Source organism: Chelon labrosus (genome assembly GCF_963514085.1).
Source record: "Chelon labrosus genome assembly, chromosome: 18".
Lineage (NCBI taxonomy): Eukaryota > Metazoa > Chordata > Actinopteri > Mugiliformes > Mugilidae > Chelon > Chelon labrosus.
Window position 1 is genome coordinate 13,455,106 of NC_140351.1, and position 19,035 is coordinate 13,474,140.

The 19,035-nt window shown below is 41.5% G+C and overlaps 1 protein-coding gene across 1 annotated transcript; it reads right to left on the reverse strand.

Moving 5' to 3' along the window:
- Window positions 1-1,087: 1,087 nt before the first annotated feature.
- mbtps2 (membrane-bound transcription factor peptidase, site 2) lies at window positions 1,088-18,400 on the reverse strand. Its single transcript, XM_084566465.1, has 11 exons — window positions 18,102-18,400; window positions 17,360-17,508; window positions 14,257-14,395; window positions 13,663-13,766; window positions 13,295-13,422; window positions 11,027-11,145; window positions 8,499-8,679; window positions 7,556-7,662; window positions 6,064-6,262; window positions 5,689-5,764; window positions 1,088-2,005 (listed from the first exon to the last, which is right to left on the reverse strand). The coding sequence occupies exons 1-11, from the start codon at window positions 18,174-18,176 to the stop codon at window positions 1,783-1,785; spliced, it is 1,500 nt and encodes a 499-aa protein (XP_084422591.1). The 5' UTR covers window positions 18,177-18,400; the 3' UTR covers window positions 1,088-1,782.
- Window positions 18,401-19,035: the final 635 nt, after the last annotated feature.

Here is a 19,035-nt window from a genome sequence, read left to right on the forward strand (position 1 = left end):
AACTGGTGGATCGATTGTCCTGAAATTTGTTGCAGGCATTCATGGTCCCCAGAGAACTTCTTTTGTGAGCTATTTACTTTTCCTCCTATCCCATCATCAGGTCAAATTTCAATCTGCGCAGCTTATGATATTCTAATCAGCCTTGGTTGTATTTGTATTTTTCTGCAAATGTTAGCTTGCCAACACTGAAGCAGTTAAGGGGTAAACACTTTCTCTGTGCTGTTAAAATACAGGAGGTTGCAGAGTTAAATCAGGGGCCCATTTCTCAATATAACCCAGACAGTCAGAACTTGAGTGCTTTCTGCCCTCTCCCTGCCTCCTCTTCATCATCCTCCCATGTCTGTTTACCCAAACATCCCTCCAGGCTGTCATTAGCACAAGATAAGCAACAGAAACACACATACAGGGACACACAAAAGCAATCTGTTTGCATAGATTTGGAAGAGGAATGCCAGGCTCCGATGTGCCTTATCTGAATGCTAACGTATACATAAGGAAGACGCCAAGTCTAGAGACTTGAGCTACACGGTCCGATCCTCCCACACTCTGCTCTAATTATTCAAACTAAAATAAGTCTTTAAAAAGGCAACACCATTTAACCTGCTGACAGAGGTGTCTGATCATCTTTGGTAAACACACCTCTGTGGTTAAGCCGAAGGCCGTTCAGTATTTACACGTCTGTGGGGAACACCCTGTCAAATTACAAGGTGTCATCTGCCCGCTCACACACTCAGGAAACGTAGTAAATGCACGACTCTCGGAAAACACGAACGCAACGCTGCGGTTTGGAGCCATTACTAAAAGTGTAGCCTGTGTGCTTTTGTTACAGCGCTTGTGGAAGACAATGTGCCAATGTGCTGGGAATATGTCTGGTATAAAATTAGAAAGGTGCTCTGCCCTGGAGCCTCCCGAGGGAAATGACAGGAAACCTGCTATTTCAACTGATGCAACACTGACTTTTACTTTGAAAAATAGTATTTCTATCACTACTAAGATTGTTGCTGGCGATATTTCCTTTAATAAACTGCATGCTGTAAAGGGATTGTAGACACAATATGAGAATAAACATGCTCAGAGAGAGATCATCTCAATACAAATCAGTCCTTTATTTCACAATTCTGACAGATCAACTTTTACAACCAGACTGTAGACAGTGAGAGGTCAAGAGAAACTTCAAAATCACAGAAAAGGCAGGAAGGAGTTGATAAAGAAAGACATTTTCCCACTGCAATGCCCGAGGAAGAGAAAGACACTTGATTTGACTGAAAACATCTGTAGCATGGCCACCTTTAAAACAAGTCCTTGCGGGCCATTAAGCAACTTGTTTGCTTGAACGTGACTTTTAGGTAGTTTGTTTTTCCCCAACAGTGAAAAGGAGTTGAAGGTAATGCCATGCATTCACTGATAAAATCAAGCATATGAAGGCTTTTTGTCCAAAGATGGCTTGAATTCATTTGGTCCAATAAAATGGTTTTCACTCCAACTTTAAACACATCCACGTTACTAAATATTAAATGGTGTGCAGTCTTTGTAAACAGTCACATCGGACAGTGCTTTACAGCAAGTGCATTATTTCTTTAGCGTATGTGCTTTTGTATATATGGCAGCAACAATGTGGAGGAAAGTTGCTTGTGTATCCTGGGGGTTCAGTGAGGGGTTAAAGGCAGAGCAATGACCTGCTCAACAGCTCCCTGCGTGTTCACAGTTTAATGGTCCACACGTCTCCTGAGACGACGCCGTCTCTGTGCGCACGGGGCTCCTTCCATGAATTCTGTCTTGTGGCTACCGTGCCGTGACCATCCACAGGCCCAGTGCCACGTTGGCCGCCAGCAGGGCGCTGCCCGCCAGCAGCAGGAAGAAACCTATCAGCTCGCGCTTTTGACGGTCCGTTACCACGGTGACCAGTGTGGCCTCCAGCAGGGCGTTCAGCATCCACTGACCGTCGAGAGCGAAGCACGGCACTGAGTTGACGACTGCTAACGCACCAGAGAGGGACACTACATATCTGAGAGGTAGGGCAGCTCAGGACAATGAACGCAGAAACACACTGGATCAGTTTATGCATTTTAACTGTCTTTAAAATATAGATTTTAAAGACAATCACATACCTAATTACAAATTTATCTAATGTTTTCAGTTTAATACTAGTTCCAAATCCTCTAAGTACGGACAACATCATGTAGAATTATTAATTATAAGAGCACTGTTTTTTCATAATTAGTTATCAGTTTACGACAATCCCTAATGATATAATTAATTAAGTTACCGCTTCCTTTACCCACACAAGCAGCAGCACATGGATGGATATACACTATATTACCAAAAGTATTCGCTCACCTGCCTTTACTCATTCTATGAACTGAAGTGCCATCCCATTCCTAACTCATAGAATTCAATATGATGTCGGTCCACCTTTTGCAGCTATTACAGCTTCAACTCTTCTGGGAAGACTGTCCACAAGGTTGAGGAGAGTGTTTATAGGAATTTTTGACCATTCTTCCAAAAGCGCATTGGTGAGGTCACACACTGATGTTGGTCGAGAAGGCCTGGCTCTCAGTCTCCGCTCTAATTCATCCCAAAGGTGTTCTATCGGGTTCAGGTCAGGACTCTGTGCAGGCCAGTCAAGTTCATCCACACCAGACTCTGTCATCCACGTCTTTATGGACCTTGCTTTGTGCACTGGTGCACAGTCATGTTGGAAGAGGAAGGGGCCCGCTCCAAACTGTTCCCACAAGGTTGGGAGCATGGAATTGTCCAAAATGTTTTGGTATCCTGAAGCATTCAATGTTCCTTTCACTGGAACTAAGGGGCCAAGCCCAGCTCCTGAAAAACAACCCCATACCATAATTCCTCCTCCACCAAATTTCACAGTTGGCACAATGCAATCTGAAATGTACCGTTCTCCTGGCAACCTCCAAACCCAGACTCGTCCATCAGATTGCCAGATGGAAAAGCGTGATTCATCACTCCAGAGAACGCGTCTCCACTGCTCTAGAGGCCAGTGGCGGCGTGCTTTACACCATTGCATCCGACGCCTTGCATTGCACTTGCTGATGTGTGGCTTGGCTGCAGCTGCTCGGCCATGGAAACCCATTCCATGAAGCTCTCTGCGTACTGTACTTGGGCTAATCTGAAGGTCACATGAAGTTTGTAGCTCTGTAGCAATTGACTGTGCAGAAAGTCGGCGACCTCTTTGCACTATGCGCTTCAGCATCCGCTGACCCCTCTCCGTCACTTTACGTGGCCTACCACTTCGTGGCTGAGTTGCTGTTTTTCCCAAACGCTTCCATTTTGTTATAATAGAGCTGACAGTTGACTGTGGAATATTTAGGAGCGAGGAAATTTCACGACTGGATTTGTTGCACAAGTGGCATCCTATGACAGTTCCACGCTGGAATTCACTGAGCTCCTGAGAGCGGCCCATTCTTTCACAAATGTCTTGTTTCACAGTCTGCATGCCTGAGTGCTTGAATTTATACACCTGGGGCCAGGCCAAGTGATTAGAACACCTGATTCTGATCATTTGAATGGGTGAGCGAATACTTTTGGTAATATAGTGTATTATCAAGTTGATAAATTAATTAGTCTACATTTGCCCACTCGGTGTCAATGAGCTTCCTACCTACTGTAGCTGTGATTGTGTCTCCTGCAGGACAACCCACGCCCACATAAATTCTACTTGATGTACTGATGTACTGATGTACAAGTGTCTCGTTTATAATTTCCATTCAGATACAGTCATATTTCTGCCGAAATTAGGACGCGTATGCATCAATTCTTGAGGTTTTTCTGTGAAATTCAGATACCTTTGACGGGAAAAGGCTGCAAAAATAAAAATCTAACTTTAACTTATACAATGCAACATATACTTTTAGTTTTACTTCCCATTTTTTTCTTCCGGGAAACTATTCTTGTTCTTTGACACAGCGCTTCACGAAGAGCTGGAAGCTCGGAAACAAAGCTGCACACTAGAGTCACTTGATCAACAAGCAACAGATGCTGATTTTTCAAAACGTATTCAGAAAAAACTCGGTGGAACTGAGCTGCTGAAAAATCAAAGAGTGTGCCTTTGAAGCAGCACTGTGTAACATTTGTGAGATTAAATAGCTTAAATATGAACGGCAGCTTTGTGCAGATTCAGCCAATAACTCTTCAAACTCATGCTACTTGTGCGTTGTGTTTAACATCGTCCTGTAAATGACAGCTGTCCAGCTCATGTTTTGTTCCAGTAACAGATTTCCTCGGTTGAAGAGACACAAAGAAAGACAGAGCTGCTGTAACTGACACAACTGAAGTAAATGGTTTTAAACTGAAATCAGGAATGTTTTAAGGTACTCAACGGAGGGTTGCATTTAGCCAATCGGGTGTTTGTGAAAGAGCCTCTTGATTGTGGTCATTAGAGGTTAATGGGGGCTTTTATTCAGAAAAAACAGACATTCAGAATCAAATAACAGATGGCTTAAATGCTTTATAACCAGTTTAAATGTGAAAACTGTGTGGAAGTTCATCTTTTTAAGTGCACATTCTTACCCATGGAGTTAGTTTAGACTAATGCACCAGCTGGACGTACAACCGTTAAAATGCGCTTTAAGCCGCATGTAGAATAAATAACTGTTGCACCGGCTAGGATGTGCGTTACGCTTGAGACTGTACGGCACGACCACTCAAAGGAATGTGTAAAGTGGAAAGGCATGAGCAGTCAGTTTTTATTGTGCTATAATGAAGCTCCTAATATACAGACTTCACCATCAGCGGGCATTAATGCACAAGGGAATAATGAGATGCGGCAGCAATTTTCTCTTTATGGAGGCGGTTCAGGTTGTGTGCGATGCAGACACGAAACTGACTGATGTGGTGGTGGTGCGGCGGGTGAGGACAGACAAAACCACGTCTCTGCAGCATCAAAGCAACTTCTTCTTTTATATTAATAGCGGTTGGCTTGTTCTAAAACTGCCAAATAAAAATCACAGAAGAACAAAAATGACTAAATATGTATGCTGAGTGGAAGAACTTTACTCTAAAAAAATTAGAGAGCATTGTGTAAATTGTGCAATGTGGATGTTTGGCAAAGTGGCAGTTGAAGATTGTCATTCAGTACTACCAACATGATTCACCTCCTACTAAAAAACAAATCTGAATACATGACTGCACCGAAACAACAACAAACACTGAACGCTGCATTTAAAAGAAGAGACAAGTTTCCTCGAGACAGCGTCAAGGTGAGAAATATTCCAGAGAGGGTTGTGGAGTTTATGGCGTTGGATGACCAAAACACAGGTTTTCCTGGAGCCACGGTATAAGCCACCCTCTTGACACTGCATTAACTTAGACAGCCCTATTTATTGGACTTAATGCAGTAACACGGTTCACACTGATCTAGGAGAGTGCTAGCGAGATAAGAAAAGCGTTTATGAATCTCCAGGGAAAGATCGGGACATCCCTACTAGAGTTCAGTCATTTGTCTTGTAAGTTAAGGCAGGTAGCCATAGCAACAGGACAGCCATGGCAACTGTGGCCGTAGCTGCGTATAGCTGTAATACCAGACGGTGCAATAAAAGGTTGGACGTAGCAGCCTGGTGCGTCCAGCTGGTGCAACTGGATTTTAAAAAGTGGCATCAGTTTTTGAGTGACAGGGCAGCGATCACCTGATTATGACCGGAGATGAGTTCTTTAAACTCAAAAGGATACTTGCAGAAGGTCTCCAGGAAGACGGGCAGATCCAGGTGGAGGAAGCCAAAGCGGGGCACAAAGTTGGTCAGACTCACTGTAAGAGACAACAACAGATAGAGACAGAGAGATGGATAGAGGTCTCTGGTTTGATCCACTCAACACTTCATGAATAAAGCCTCTTCCTGCTGACTCACTCATAATCATTTACTACCGTAGAGTCAGTGTAACCCCTTCTGTAAATAGTAATTAAATGAATATTACACACACACAAGCTCAGGGTGGAGGCATCCTGTTGAAAAGTTTATTTAACACATGTCCGCTTCGGCCAAATGACCTCAGCATAGCGGCGAAATGCGCCATAAAACAAAGAAGGGATGAAACATTTGCACGTACCAGCGTACTGCAGGTGCGGCGGATACCCGACGAACAGCATGTGTGTGTTCGGCGGGTGCGTGACGCGGATGAAGCGAGTCTGGTTCTCCAGAGAGGGAGTGACGCAGATGCTGGCGCCTTGGGAGTGAGCGGGGCAGTCGGCGTCGCTGTGACAGGCTCGCGTCCCCGTCACCATCTTACGAACCGGCATGCAGGCGTACTGCGGCCACAGAAGAGTTATGCAGAGGGTTTCATTTTATTGAGGTCGGCAATCTTGTTTTTTTAATGCTTTTCTTGCCCTTGTCTGAGCTCTGCTGACCGGTTTGTAAAACACAACTATATAAAAACTGCCATAGGAAGTGTGGGAGATGCGGCAACAAACCAAGATTGTTTCATTCAAGTAAGTTATGGTTCATAATTAAATGTTGCTAATTTTTCCTTTGTGTGAATAAATCCCACAAACCTAGCATGGCGTATCCAGACTCGACCCTAGCACGCCATTTGGATTTCATTATGGGACACATGTCAACCGATACTAAAACACTAAGCGATGCCTGGATCGCTGTTCAAAATGATTTCCTGACAATATCTATTACAACAGATGCAATAAATTCAACTCCACGGCCCTGACTACTTCACTGCTACTCGGATTGGCTTCTTCCAGGTTTCTAGTTGCTATCTTTCGATGGTATTAACTACTTCAATCAGAACAAACTGGCCTGACCAGAAGGATTTTTCAATCAGATTAAAGGGGAATTACCGTTTTTTACAACCTGGACCTTATTTCTGGCATAAATTACGATTGTTTACTCACCCATATAACTTTGGTGTTATTTGGAGTCGTTCGGACGATATTTAGATCCGCGTATATCCATATAGTGGAAGTGAATGGGGCACCGAAAAGCAGCCTCTAAATAACTCATTATCTGCATCGAAACTCAACCCATTTCACCAATATTTTGTTATGATACGCTAGTGCTATTCCCCGTTGTAAAAAACGGTAATTCCCCTTTAAGAAGGATGGTGTAAACATTTGATAATCTGCTCAGTAGGAAAATATTAGCTTCTAATAACTGTGTAAAAGATTGATCTGGTCATTTTTATCTGGCTGGAATAAATCCATTCTTTCTACTCATGCTTGACCCACCTGGGTTAAATATCAGGGGATGAGTTTCCAGGGGGGGCAGAAACATGGAGGTAGAAAAAATGTTCTATCCTGATTGATGTTATGGGTCATGTAAATTATTCATCATTTTATTCAATGTCCATGTAAACTGTTAAGGTGGATTCTCAAAGGAGTTGAAGAAATATTCATGAATAAAGCCTCTTCCTCATCTTAAAAACAGCCTACCTTTCCACAGCACTAAAGCTACAAACTCTCCCGACCTGGACAAAAACAAATTGAACTGAATACAGGCAGTAATATAAATACTGCCGACGGTCTAGAAGGGTTGGAAACTCGCTCACACGATGAATCAAAAAAAGGCCCAGTCTGTCAGTGAGTGTTTGTCACCTCTCTCTCTCTGCCGTGCCTGCCCTGTGGTTTGAAGTAAGAGAAGCAGAGGTCGGTCAGGCTGTTGTTGCTGCAGCAGTCCATCGTTCCATCCAAACGCTTGTAAGCTACGGGGGAAGGAAAAAAACACTAAGACGGATGGAGAAGCAGACGGAAAAAGTACTGTGAAAAGACACCGTAATCAAAAAGATGGGAGATGTGCTCTCACTTTATGACTAACTTTAATCTTGTGTACTAAAATGTACATTAATACAGTATAATTCTAATAATATATATTAAATATTACATGAGTGAGGCATTGAAAATCAACAAAATAGTAATTATTATAATACATTTTCATAGCCAAAGAAACAACTTTTTGTTTTTGATGAACCTGGTGTATAAAAGAAATGTCTAAGTGATGAATTCAATATGCACATTTCTCTAGCCAATCAACTAAAACCTAAAAAACTAATTAGAAAAAAATAAAAATGTTCTCTTTTTAGGCTGTAAACACAAAATGTTTGATTAAACGATATATTAATAATTAAAAGGAACATACTTAAGAGTTTTGTCAATGAAATTACAGGATTCCACTAAAGTAATTAAAGGTTTTTGGCATTTATTGTGAAATTACATTACCATGTGAGAGTTATTATAGACCGCAGAGAAGCAACGGGAGCTCTGACTGGCCAGCAGTGGAGCTCTTACCTCCCACATGAGCAGACAGCCGGCCAATCAGAGCTCCTGTTGCTGCTCTGTGGGTTTGACCTCATTATCAACGACAACTAAACATTTAAACACAACACTGAATTAATAACTGCTCTCTGAAAAGGTATCAGTGCGTGAATTGTTTATAATTGAACACAGATGAGTCCCGGTATGAGTCTAATTAGTCCAGAGGACATTGGGACAAATTGGATTTTTACATACAAAACAATGAGTCAGCAAGCACGTCACCCACCTCGTCCATGAGCCCAGCTGGGCTGCAGGCTGGCGACGGGGACGCAGTATCCAGTCTGTGGGGTGTGAGAGAGGTGAGACAGGCAGCTGGTCCAGTCCTCAACTCCCCTGACGGGGCAGTCCTCCAGCCCCGTCACGATGTCCCCGACTGACAGACCCCTGGGACCGTCAGCTGCAGAGCCCTGAACCAAACACACACACATGCACGGGCCGTTAAACGGGTTTCAAACTTGCAAAAAGGTCACGCACGTTTGATGCTTTCAGTCCTGCAAGCTTGCAATAGTTGGGACACTCTAGGAGGGAACATGGACTGATAAGCATAAATTAACTTTCAAAAGGCTGCCAGTGAATTCTTGAGCAACGGACAACAAAAGCTGTGGCTGTAGTGTCACTTTACTTTCTATATTTATCCGTTTGTCAAATCCCATGAAAACATCCAAACCTACGAGTCAGCTCTAGGGCTTGAACAACTTTGGATTTTTTAAAGTCAACTAATATGTGGTGAAAGACGAGTCATCACATATAAAAACACAGTACATAGTAATACTTTGGAACAATGAAATCTATATTCTTGACCTGAATACATATTGTAGAGTCTCACACAAAAGAAGCTACAGAGGCTTTTCTGCAAGGTAGCTGAAGCTTGAACACAGGCTACAGGCAGCAAATTGTTGATTTGCAGCCTCCTTCTCTCTGTTACTGCAGGTGAAGTTGTTAACTGACTCCCGTCGAGAGGTTTTGGACCATTTCCTTGTTAGCGTTAGCAGATGTCTTAGTCTAGTCGACTTCCTGCTCAAATGACACAGTAAAGTCGACCCCTAACCCCTAAAAAAGCACAACTTTTTTCCCATTTGTGGATAAAACATCAAATTCAAATTTAAGAAACGTGATGAATAATCCCCGGTTTTGGATGTATACAGTTTTTCAAAGTTTCTGAATGGCGCCGGCCACCTGTGCAGGTGCATCAAGTCACAACAGCTACGTTACAATATATCAAACCAATTCTGGTCAGATTTTAACTCAATTGCTTACACGGACACTAAATAAAATGCTCTGATCAGATGTGTGTGTGTCTACAAGGCCCAATCTTTTGGACAAAGTGGTTCTGCCTGCCATCAAATCTGCTGGAATTATAACAGAAGAAGAATTTCGTTTTACGCAGCTTTATTGACAAAACCGAATTCACTCAACAGAAGGAGACGACCAAGATCGAGCCACGTTTTAAACATCGCTGCGCGCATTGATTTCTGCTCCTCTTTCTTTTTAAACACTTGACAAAACAACTTGTTGTTTACTGTTTTGCTACCTTCATGCTTCAGTTTCTCCTGGAAACTCATCCCCTGATGTTGACCCCACACGGGGCAAACATGATCAGGAAGAATGGATTTACATACTCCAAACATGGATCATTGATCTGATCATAGGCGCCGATTTATGTTTTCCTCCGTGGGTGCTCATGAGCGCACCCCCTTTAAAAAAAAAAACAAACAAACAAAAAAAAACAGCCCACTCTTCAAAAATACAGATAGGATTGGAGATGAAAGGTTGAACTAAACGCGATCAGCTTCGTGGGAAATTAAGAATCAATGCCACCTGTCTGGCACACGTGGGTGCTCAGTATTTTCCGTGGGAGCACCCACGGTTTCGGCGCCTATGGATCTGATCAGGTGTTTGTATGGTTATTAGGCCTACACTGAAGGCCACTATTGAGCAGATTGTCAAGGTTTATATTTAATTTCCAAACCACCCTGGATGTTCTACGCTCTATAACAACCAAGCACAATCCTTAACGCAGTTTTTTCAATAACATTGATGTTTTTTAAACGAGTTACAAGATGATGGTTTTACAACAGTCAGGTCATGGTGGAAGACAGTGAAAAATCATTTCTACTAAAACGTTATGAGAAGTGAAATCTATGAAACCTGTTTGCTATGAGATCGATTGGTTAATTAATTATATAAATAAATTAGTTAAAAATCTGTGTCACACCAGCCTCTACAAAGAGAATCATAACATATACAAAGATATGAAGAAGAACCTGAATATGATTAGAACTTGATAGCTCGGATACTCAAACTGCAAACCCTGACATTGTTGTCTAACAGCTGCTGAAAGGACATCACTGAGCCACACAGTTACTCTGACTGACACGTTTCCTAATTACCAATAACAATATGGAGCTGTGGTTTATTTGGAAATATCGCTCACGCATTAACCCTTCCAAGAATGTTCCAGAGACGTAAAAGTGGCCACAGTTGTTCGTCATGTGGGGCAATTTCTGAATACAGTGAAGATATTATCTTTAAAAATATAAATCAACCTCTGTAAAGCAGATTTATCAACACAGTCTTTAAACTATGGAGAAAGCAAAGCTAGTTGGTTCCCCCTGTTTTCAGTCTTTATGCTAAGCTAAGCTAACTGGCTTGCTTGAGGGACATCAGTACATTAAGTGCTCTGGCAAAAAAAGAGAAGGTCAAACTATTTTCTATTCCTTGAATTATTAATCTGGTAAATAAAGAGCCACTGACCTGCACCACCTCAGTGACCAGCGCCCCGCCTCCGGTGGAATACATGGGAAACAGGAAGAGAGGCAACAGGAAGAGGAAGACTAACGCTGCCACACACAGAACAAAGTTGTGCCAAACGCCTGGAGAGAGAAAACAGAAAATAACTTTTACACTTTAAGATTCAACTGAATGCGAAGTTCTCAATTTTTTAAGTCTTCCTTAAAACCATATATGCTATGGTCATTTTTCTTTTATTAAATCAAACGGACGTCTTCCTCAGTTACAGTGGTTTATGTTTTCTGTTTGTGTTTACGTGTGGAGGTGGATTGAAACCGTAAGAAAGATCTTTTTCATAAGGGAACAGACTCAAAAAAGCTTCAAACTTATCCTTTAATTATTATTTTTTTGAGTGTTTGCTTATTTAAGTTCCCCTGATGACATTAAAAGTTTCATATTTGGTTCAATAAAACTCAAATATATTCAGTTTTTTAGCACAGAAATCTAGGAAACCCCAAAAATATTTACGCTCAGGAACCTGGATCCACACAGATTACTTTAAAATGAAAATACTGGCTGATAAATGTTTATGCCAGACCTACATATTAAGCAGAAACTCTAAATAAAATCTAAAAAACCAAGGTTTAAAGCGGGGCTATTATTTCTCAAATATCTGAGAGACAAAGGCTTACACACAAAACACCATTATTCTAGGGTTGTACATTAAAGTCTTGATCCCCCGTACCAGCCTCTAAAATGATCTCCACACATTCTGGCTCTGTAGGATGTCGTGGCGAGGCAGTAACCACTGCTCTCTAAAAATAGCCGCCTATACCATCTTAATTATGCAACAAGACTCCAGCCTTCCAAAACCACGGGAGGAAACGTCTCATCGTCAGATGGGGCACAAACATACAGTATTATTCAGATGCGGTGACAGCAGCGTAGACACCGGCACAGCCTCCGTCTCACGGGGGGGGGGAATTAAAAGCCGAGAAGAAGATATTTTGAGCAAAAATCTTGGGAACGTTTTTAATGTCAGGGAAAAAAAAAAAAAAAAGAAGTGTCGGCACAGCTGGGTACTAATTAAAGTGATGAAGTTTTAATTTGTCGTCTATGAGAAAAATAAAATGTTAAATACATTGTAATTCTGATGCCAATGTGAGCAGTAAACAAACGATTAAAGATGCATCACCTATCTCAGCAGGAATAAATAATAAACATGTTATGTCGGACAAAACCCCTGCGTACAGCGTGAGCTCCGCTGTGACAGAGGGAGGGAGAAATAAATAAACACAGCATGCTGTTATGTCACCACTCCCCTGATGGGAACACCATCTCTCTCTCTCTGGTCTGTCATGTGACCTGACTGGACGTCTCAGTTTGGTGTCTGCAGTCAAGTTGTGTTCTTGTCAGCTAAGCCTGGAGGAATTTGTCTCTACACAAGCGAAGACACAGATGGTTTCTCAGCAGCTCGTCACTGACCTCTAAAGGCCGGGAAAGGAAATACAATAACAGAGCATTCAACAGCTGTATGTCTGCAGGAAGTTCAGCCTCTACCAACATCTTGACAAACATTTCTCACACCTTTAAGTAGCAACACCACACTCTACACTTAAGTTGTGTGCCAATTAAACTGCATATCCTTTTCTTTTTCATTGCTTTTAATACTTTCAGTGTATTTGCTGACAATACTTTTGTGTTTTTAGCATTAGCATGCTACATACGTACACTAGCTGTGTGAAAAAGCTTGATTTGAATAAAAATCTGCACAAATATTTTAAATTAAATTAAATTAAATCATGCAATTATTTTCCTTTACATGCATTTTACCAGCAAAAACTGTGCATCAGGCTTGTGGGAACAAATAGCAGTTTTAAGAAAGCTTGATGTGCATAAACTCTGCACAAATATTACACTTAGAGAGATAAGATTTGCATTAACACTGCCTGTACTTTAAATTCTTTTATTTGCAATCATTTGCGTGGTCTTAGCATTTTTAAACCGGCTCCTTGACCGCTTTTTAATCTGCAAACACTCCCACTGATCACATTCACGCATGAACAGCTGCCATCTCCGTCAATCAATTCATTAATCTCTCATTTTCCTAATTGAGCAGTGAAATGATTTGATGCAATGCAGCCGCCCGCTGCCCAGCACTCCTCAGACTGACCTCCGCCGGCAAAACAAAACGCTCGCCATAACTGATCATGATTAATAGCTACGATCGCGTTAGATGGGAAAATAATCAGTGGAGGAGCCATCAACAGATCTCTGGATAAAAGGTTTTACCGGCGCAGAAGATGCGGAGCTGCTGAGTGGGCGATATGAGGTTGAGGTGCGTGGTGAAGAGGTCCACAAATGCGCCGGGATACACCACGAATACGAACATCCCGAAGCCGTTCACTCGCACTTGTTCCCTGCAGGGGACGGGAGAATATTTCACATTAGAAGATGTTCACATAAAACCCATGAGAAACAGAATGACGCAGACGCAGGCTGGAAAATATCTGCTTAAAAAACACCATGACTCATTTTCAAACACTAATATATCTAAGAAAATATAAAACCAACACCCTACATCCCTCGAGGCTTGCTGATGCTCTTCTCCCTGCTGGTTGTCAAGGCAACACACTGTATTTTGGTGCATGTGTTATTACCTCAGTGCTGCCACGGCGTGGCCAAGCTCGTGTATAACTCCGCTGAGCAGCAGGGCGATGAAGAAGTAGGCCAGCTGACTGGTTGGCAGATTGACGCCCGGGACCTGAAGACACAGCAGACAGCAAAAACACAAAACAACAACATGAATGGGCAAAAAAAATGTGCTTATCTCAAGACTTTTCTGGGTATTTTATATTTTTTGTCTCCTTCTTCTCATTAATCATTTCATGTTTTGCTGAAGTCGTGTTTTTTGTGTGGTCTGCTGTTTATTCTCCTCTGGCTCCGTTCACAGCCGCTCCAGGCTGAATTCTCTGATATAAATGACCTGCTAACAGCCTCTCATGAATCACCTCCAGAGGTCCGCCGGGGATGGAGCTCACATTAATGCACGGCTATTTGACAACGCTATGAATAAAAAGAGAGCAGAAAAAAGCGCTCCTCATAACTGGAGGCGTTTTTTTCTTTTTTCTTTTTTGACTCCTACTGCTCTCATTTGAATTTCACAGGCTTTGTGTCAACATTTCCTTGTTTAATTTCTTCCTTGGAAATTTGAAAACTTGTGACAAAAAAAAAAAGCTCATAAATCGACGTACCACCACCTGCAGCGTCTGCTGAGCTCCCATGCGAGGGTTGTCTGTGGTCATCTGAGCGAACGTCTGCTGCAGCGTCTTTATCAGCAGCACCACCGACCCCACCATGGCAGCGATGCCGAACACCAGACCACTGTTGAACCTGGAGAAACACGGACGTCATTGAGCTGTGATGGATGAATGCTTTAGGAAGAAATTTACAACGGCTGTGGCGTAAAAGGCAAAAAACACAACGTGGGCTTTCACCAAGTTGAACTAAGTGAAGACTGCCGATGGGAGCAACTAATACAGTTGACTGCTCCACAAATGTTTGCAGCAAGGAAGCAACGGCCACGACTCGGCTCCTACCACCAAATTTGCATGCTGATAGACAGCTTGGAGCATGGGGGGAACCCAGACGGAGCAGTGGCTTCATTGACGGGATTTTCTTTTTAAAATGGAGAACGGTGACGGAAGAAGAGCTGGTTTGGTGTTGGAAATATACAAGAGGGTTAAAGAGGAAACCAAAGCCTCTATGTTAGCGTCAATGGATTTGGTGGAAGGTTGGGGACTATCGGTGCGTTAGGGGTAAAATCTACTCATTACACATGTAGGTTACGTTTATTATATACACTAGGATTACTGGTTGGTGCCACTTGTGTATTTTTGATGATATCTTTTTGTAGATATGGCAGTTAGTCCTTTTGTTTGTTGTTTTTTATTTGAAGGAAGTCTCAGCTTCCTTGTTTGGCGTGTGTTCACTCCTAAATTCCACAAGGGTTATTGTTGTTATTCCATATAAATGAGTTAATATAGAAAGCCATGTGATTTTTAAAAAATGTGCAATAACACAAGTCAACTATCAATAAATACACCACACAGATTTTCTTTTCATTACAAATTAGGGCTGAACAATTTGGGAAAATAATCTAACGCGATTTTTTTTCCCCCAATATTGCGACTGCGATTTAATATGCGATTTTTTATTGATTTTTTATTTTATACTCTTTTTTTTCCCCAACAAAACAAAATGAATGATTTAAATATGAACAACACAATATTTGCACTTGTTCAGGAGATAATTAGATCAGCGTATATCCATATAGCGGGAGTGGTCAGGGCATCGAAACGCAGCCTCTATGTCAGAAGCTTATCATCCGCGTCGCTCGCGTCACGTGACCACCTTGTAATCGCGCAAGTTGCGGTTAGAAAATCGCGTTTTATCGTATCGTGATATTATCGCAAATGCAATTAATCGTTCAGTCCTATTACAAATCTTTTCATTTTACCTCTGTTTGCCATTTTTATGATGTCTGTATTGGTGGACAATAAAAAATAAAACTATTCATGTACAACATCTTCCTCGCCACAATATATGACAGTTCCAGTGAAGACTGTCCAAAGCAGAGACAAAGACTATTTAACATCAGCATTTGTTAGCACTGCTGCTCAGTTTTTCTCCAACACTAAAGGACAGGGACGTCCTCTGAACAATATGTCTATAGCCCTATTGGCATGGGACCAGTTTGACCAGGGGAATTTGTAATAATTGCACAGGTCGTCTGTGATCTTAATCCCATGCGAAATGGCTTTGTCCATAATCTGTGAAGTAAAAAGTGCACCGCAAATTACACACCCTATTTCTCGTAACACAGAGGTGCTGTGATAATACTAAGCCAGTGCGAATCTCTCTCTTCTGAGACCGTTGTATTATATATTAGGAATTGTTCCGATTTTCTTTAGAAATGGTGAGATTACAAGTGTAATGTAGTGTTGTATTGCAGGTGGTTTGTAGCCTAAAGGATGCGAGGCTAGCAAATATTTCAAGTAGGGAGTTTTTTAGAGGTTCCTCTTCTGCCATTAAGGAAATAATTATATGAGGGAAACATCTTATACCTTAATTAATTCCTTACTCCTTGTTTTTTCACTATTTAGAAATAAGATAGGGCAAAGTTTACACTATAAACTCACGTGGGCTTATTTGAAGCCTCCAATTTAATATTTCACAATTTTATAGAGAACACGCCACTAAAAAAAAAGGTCACACACTGTAATATTTCGTGGGACCGCTTTTAGCTTTGATTACAGCACGCATTTGTGTGGCATTTGTTTCGATAAGCTTCTGCAGTGTCACCAGATTTATTTCCATCCAGTGTTGCATTCATTTTTCACCAAGATCTTGTATTGATTATGGGAGAGTCTGACCACTGCACAAAGCCTTCTCCAGCACATCCCAAACATTCTCAATGGGGTTAAGGTCTGGACTCTGTGGTGGCCAATCCATGTGTGAAAATGATGTCTCATGCTCCCTGAACCACTCTTTCACAACTACACAGCTGTTCAGTCCCAATCCCTTGAGTTCCCTTCATATTGTACATGTGGACATGTTCTTACTTTCACTAAACATTTAAGTGATCGCCGACCACGATCAATCAGGATTTTTTTCCAAACACATTTCTTCCTCCAAGACGATGGTTCCCCACTATCCTTCCAGTTTTTAATAATGCATTGGGCGGTTCTTAACCCAATTTTAGTAGTTTCTCCTTAGATGTTTTCTCTGCTTGATGCATGCCAATGATTTAACCCTTCTCAAACAGACTAACATCTTTTCCACGACCATGGAACGCGTCTTTCAACACGGTTGTTTAACAAATGAGAAGCGACTCATTGCATCAGATGGGGTTGTTGCCAGCTGAAATATAATCTCCCATGCAGTAATTATCCAATAGGAGGCTGGTACCTATTTGCTTAGTTAAATCCAGGTGGCGACTTTCTTTTTTGGCCAGGCATTGTATAACTACTGCTGACTAAGAAGTGAAGAATAAACATCAGTCGAGGCGGTCTATACACCTGGACTGACTGAGCAAAATAAATGAAACATAACAAATACATCCGGGAATGACGGAGGAACAGTTAGGAGTTGGTATTGGGCGAGAGGCAGGAATTACGTCGTTCACACTCGCATCTACAACTACAACTAGAGACAATTAAGAATTAACCTAACGCGAAGAGGTCGGGGCACTCAAAGAAAACCCACACCAGGCCCCTACAAGCCTCTACTGGATAAGCTCCAATATACGATGGATGGAAGAACAGTTTACGTCTGTTATTGGAGAGTGACTCGTACCACAGGTAGAGGGCCCGGGGGTTGATGCGGGCACAGTGCGCAAACAGTCGGTTGAACATGGTGGTCTGCCACCTCACGTGGAAAGGAGACAGCATCAGCCCTCGACTGGCGAGCCATGACTCGTAGTTGATCCGGTGTGCTGTGGACGACTGCAGGAGAGAGACAAAGGAAGAAAATAAAAACATCCACAGTTAAACAAAACAGAGTCAAGTATTTTGTCTGTAGCCCTGCAAATGCAAATGCTCTGCAGACTTTTGTGCCGAAAAGATGTGCATGCTGTTTGTGTGGAAAGTGCTTAACGTGGTGCAAATCAATGCACGCGATAATAAAAGTACAAAGTGTACAAAAACGTGGAGAGACGCAGTGTAAAATGTAAAAATAAAACAAAAAAACAAACAGAATCCAATGATATGTAAATCCCATTTAAACAACAGGAGCAGCGGACTTTTTAAATACATCTAAATCCTTTTTATAGCTTAACAAAGCCTTTTATGACAACAAACCTATAAAAACTAAGTTTACAAGAGATAGGCACGAAATATACCGTAACTTAAAAAGCGTAAGATTGATAAACATCAGACACCTTGAAATATTAGGTACAGAAATGATCGTTAATCTGGCTATCTAGTTATGGCCTGTTGATACAACTGATGATAAGATTAAACTGACTTTCTGCATCTTTTTAATACTGCTGTATCAATGTATGTGTGTTTGACCTAGTAATAGGAAGTGAAATATTCACCCTGAGCAGCGTGTCAGCCAGATAGACAGCACACCAGCCTGCCATCACAAACACCAGCAGGGGCACGGGGATCATGGTGCCGCTATCACAGGACTCTTCTCCGCGTACAAGACGAATAAACCGGCCTCCATCCCTCCCTATGCCCGCATGTCTGTCCCGCAGCTATTCGCGTTTAACGTCACGTTTAAATGTCCACATGTTATCTCAAGTATAAAGAGGTGTATCTCTGTAGGGGTTTGTTTTCGGGGATGTCGTGAATGGAAAGAAGCGTCAGCACTGTGCGACAAACGTCCGGCTTCTTCTTCTTCTTCGCTCTTATTCCTCGCTCTGGTCTTCTTCTTCTCCTCCTTCTATCAGCGCACTGCCGCCACCAAGTGTTCAACCACGGAACTTTATGTTTTTCCTGTTTAATATCTTAAGAATAAGAAATGCAAGAGTGTGAAATATAAAGCAAAATATCATAATAATTATAATAATAATTGCAAAATAAAAAACGAAACTTGATTGATTATTATTATTAGTACAACAACTCACCTTTCTATAACAGATAACTCCATGTTATTGATGTTGATGGACACTATTGCACCTTACTATCAATCCTATGTATATAATATACATTCTTATTTATTTTATGTAATCTTTCTTTTACTTGTGGTTCTTAAGAGTGTGTGTGGTTTTTTTTTTTTTTTATGTGCAGCTAAGCTACTGTGACCAAGCAATTTTCCTTGTGCATCAATAAAGTTTATCTAAGTCTAAGTCTAATAATAATAACAATAATAATAATAATATGGTTCTGAGCATTGTTGGCAGAGATAAATGTGGTCATTCTTTTAATAGCTAATGAATGGCCATTCAAATCTGACAAGAACATTTTGTTTGTTCTTCACTTTGTATTTGGCTTTATTGTGCTCTCTATCAGGCTTATAACGTTATT

Coding starts and splice junctions, on each gene's coding strand:
- mbtps2 (XM_084566465.1), bottom strand. CDS start 18,176: ATGATCCCCGTGCCCCTGCTGGTGTTTGTGATGGCAGGCTGGTGTGCT. Junction 14,396..17,359: donor CCCCGGGCCCTCTACCTGTG/GTACGAGTCACT, acceptor GTGTTTCTCCAG/GTTCAACAGTGGTCTGGTGT. Junction 5,765..6,063: donor GCCGCACCTGCAGTACGCTG/GTACGTGCAAAT, acceptor TGTCTCTTACAG/TGAGTCTGACCAACTTTGTG.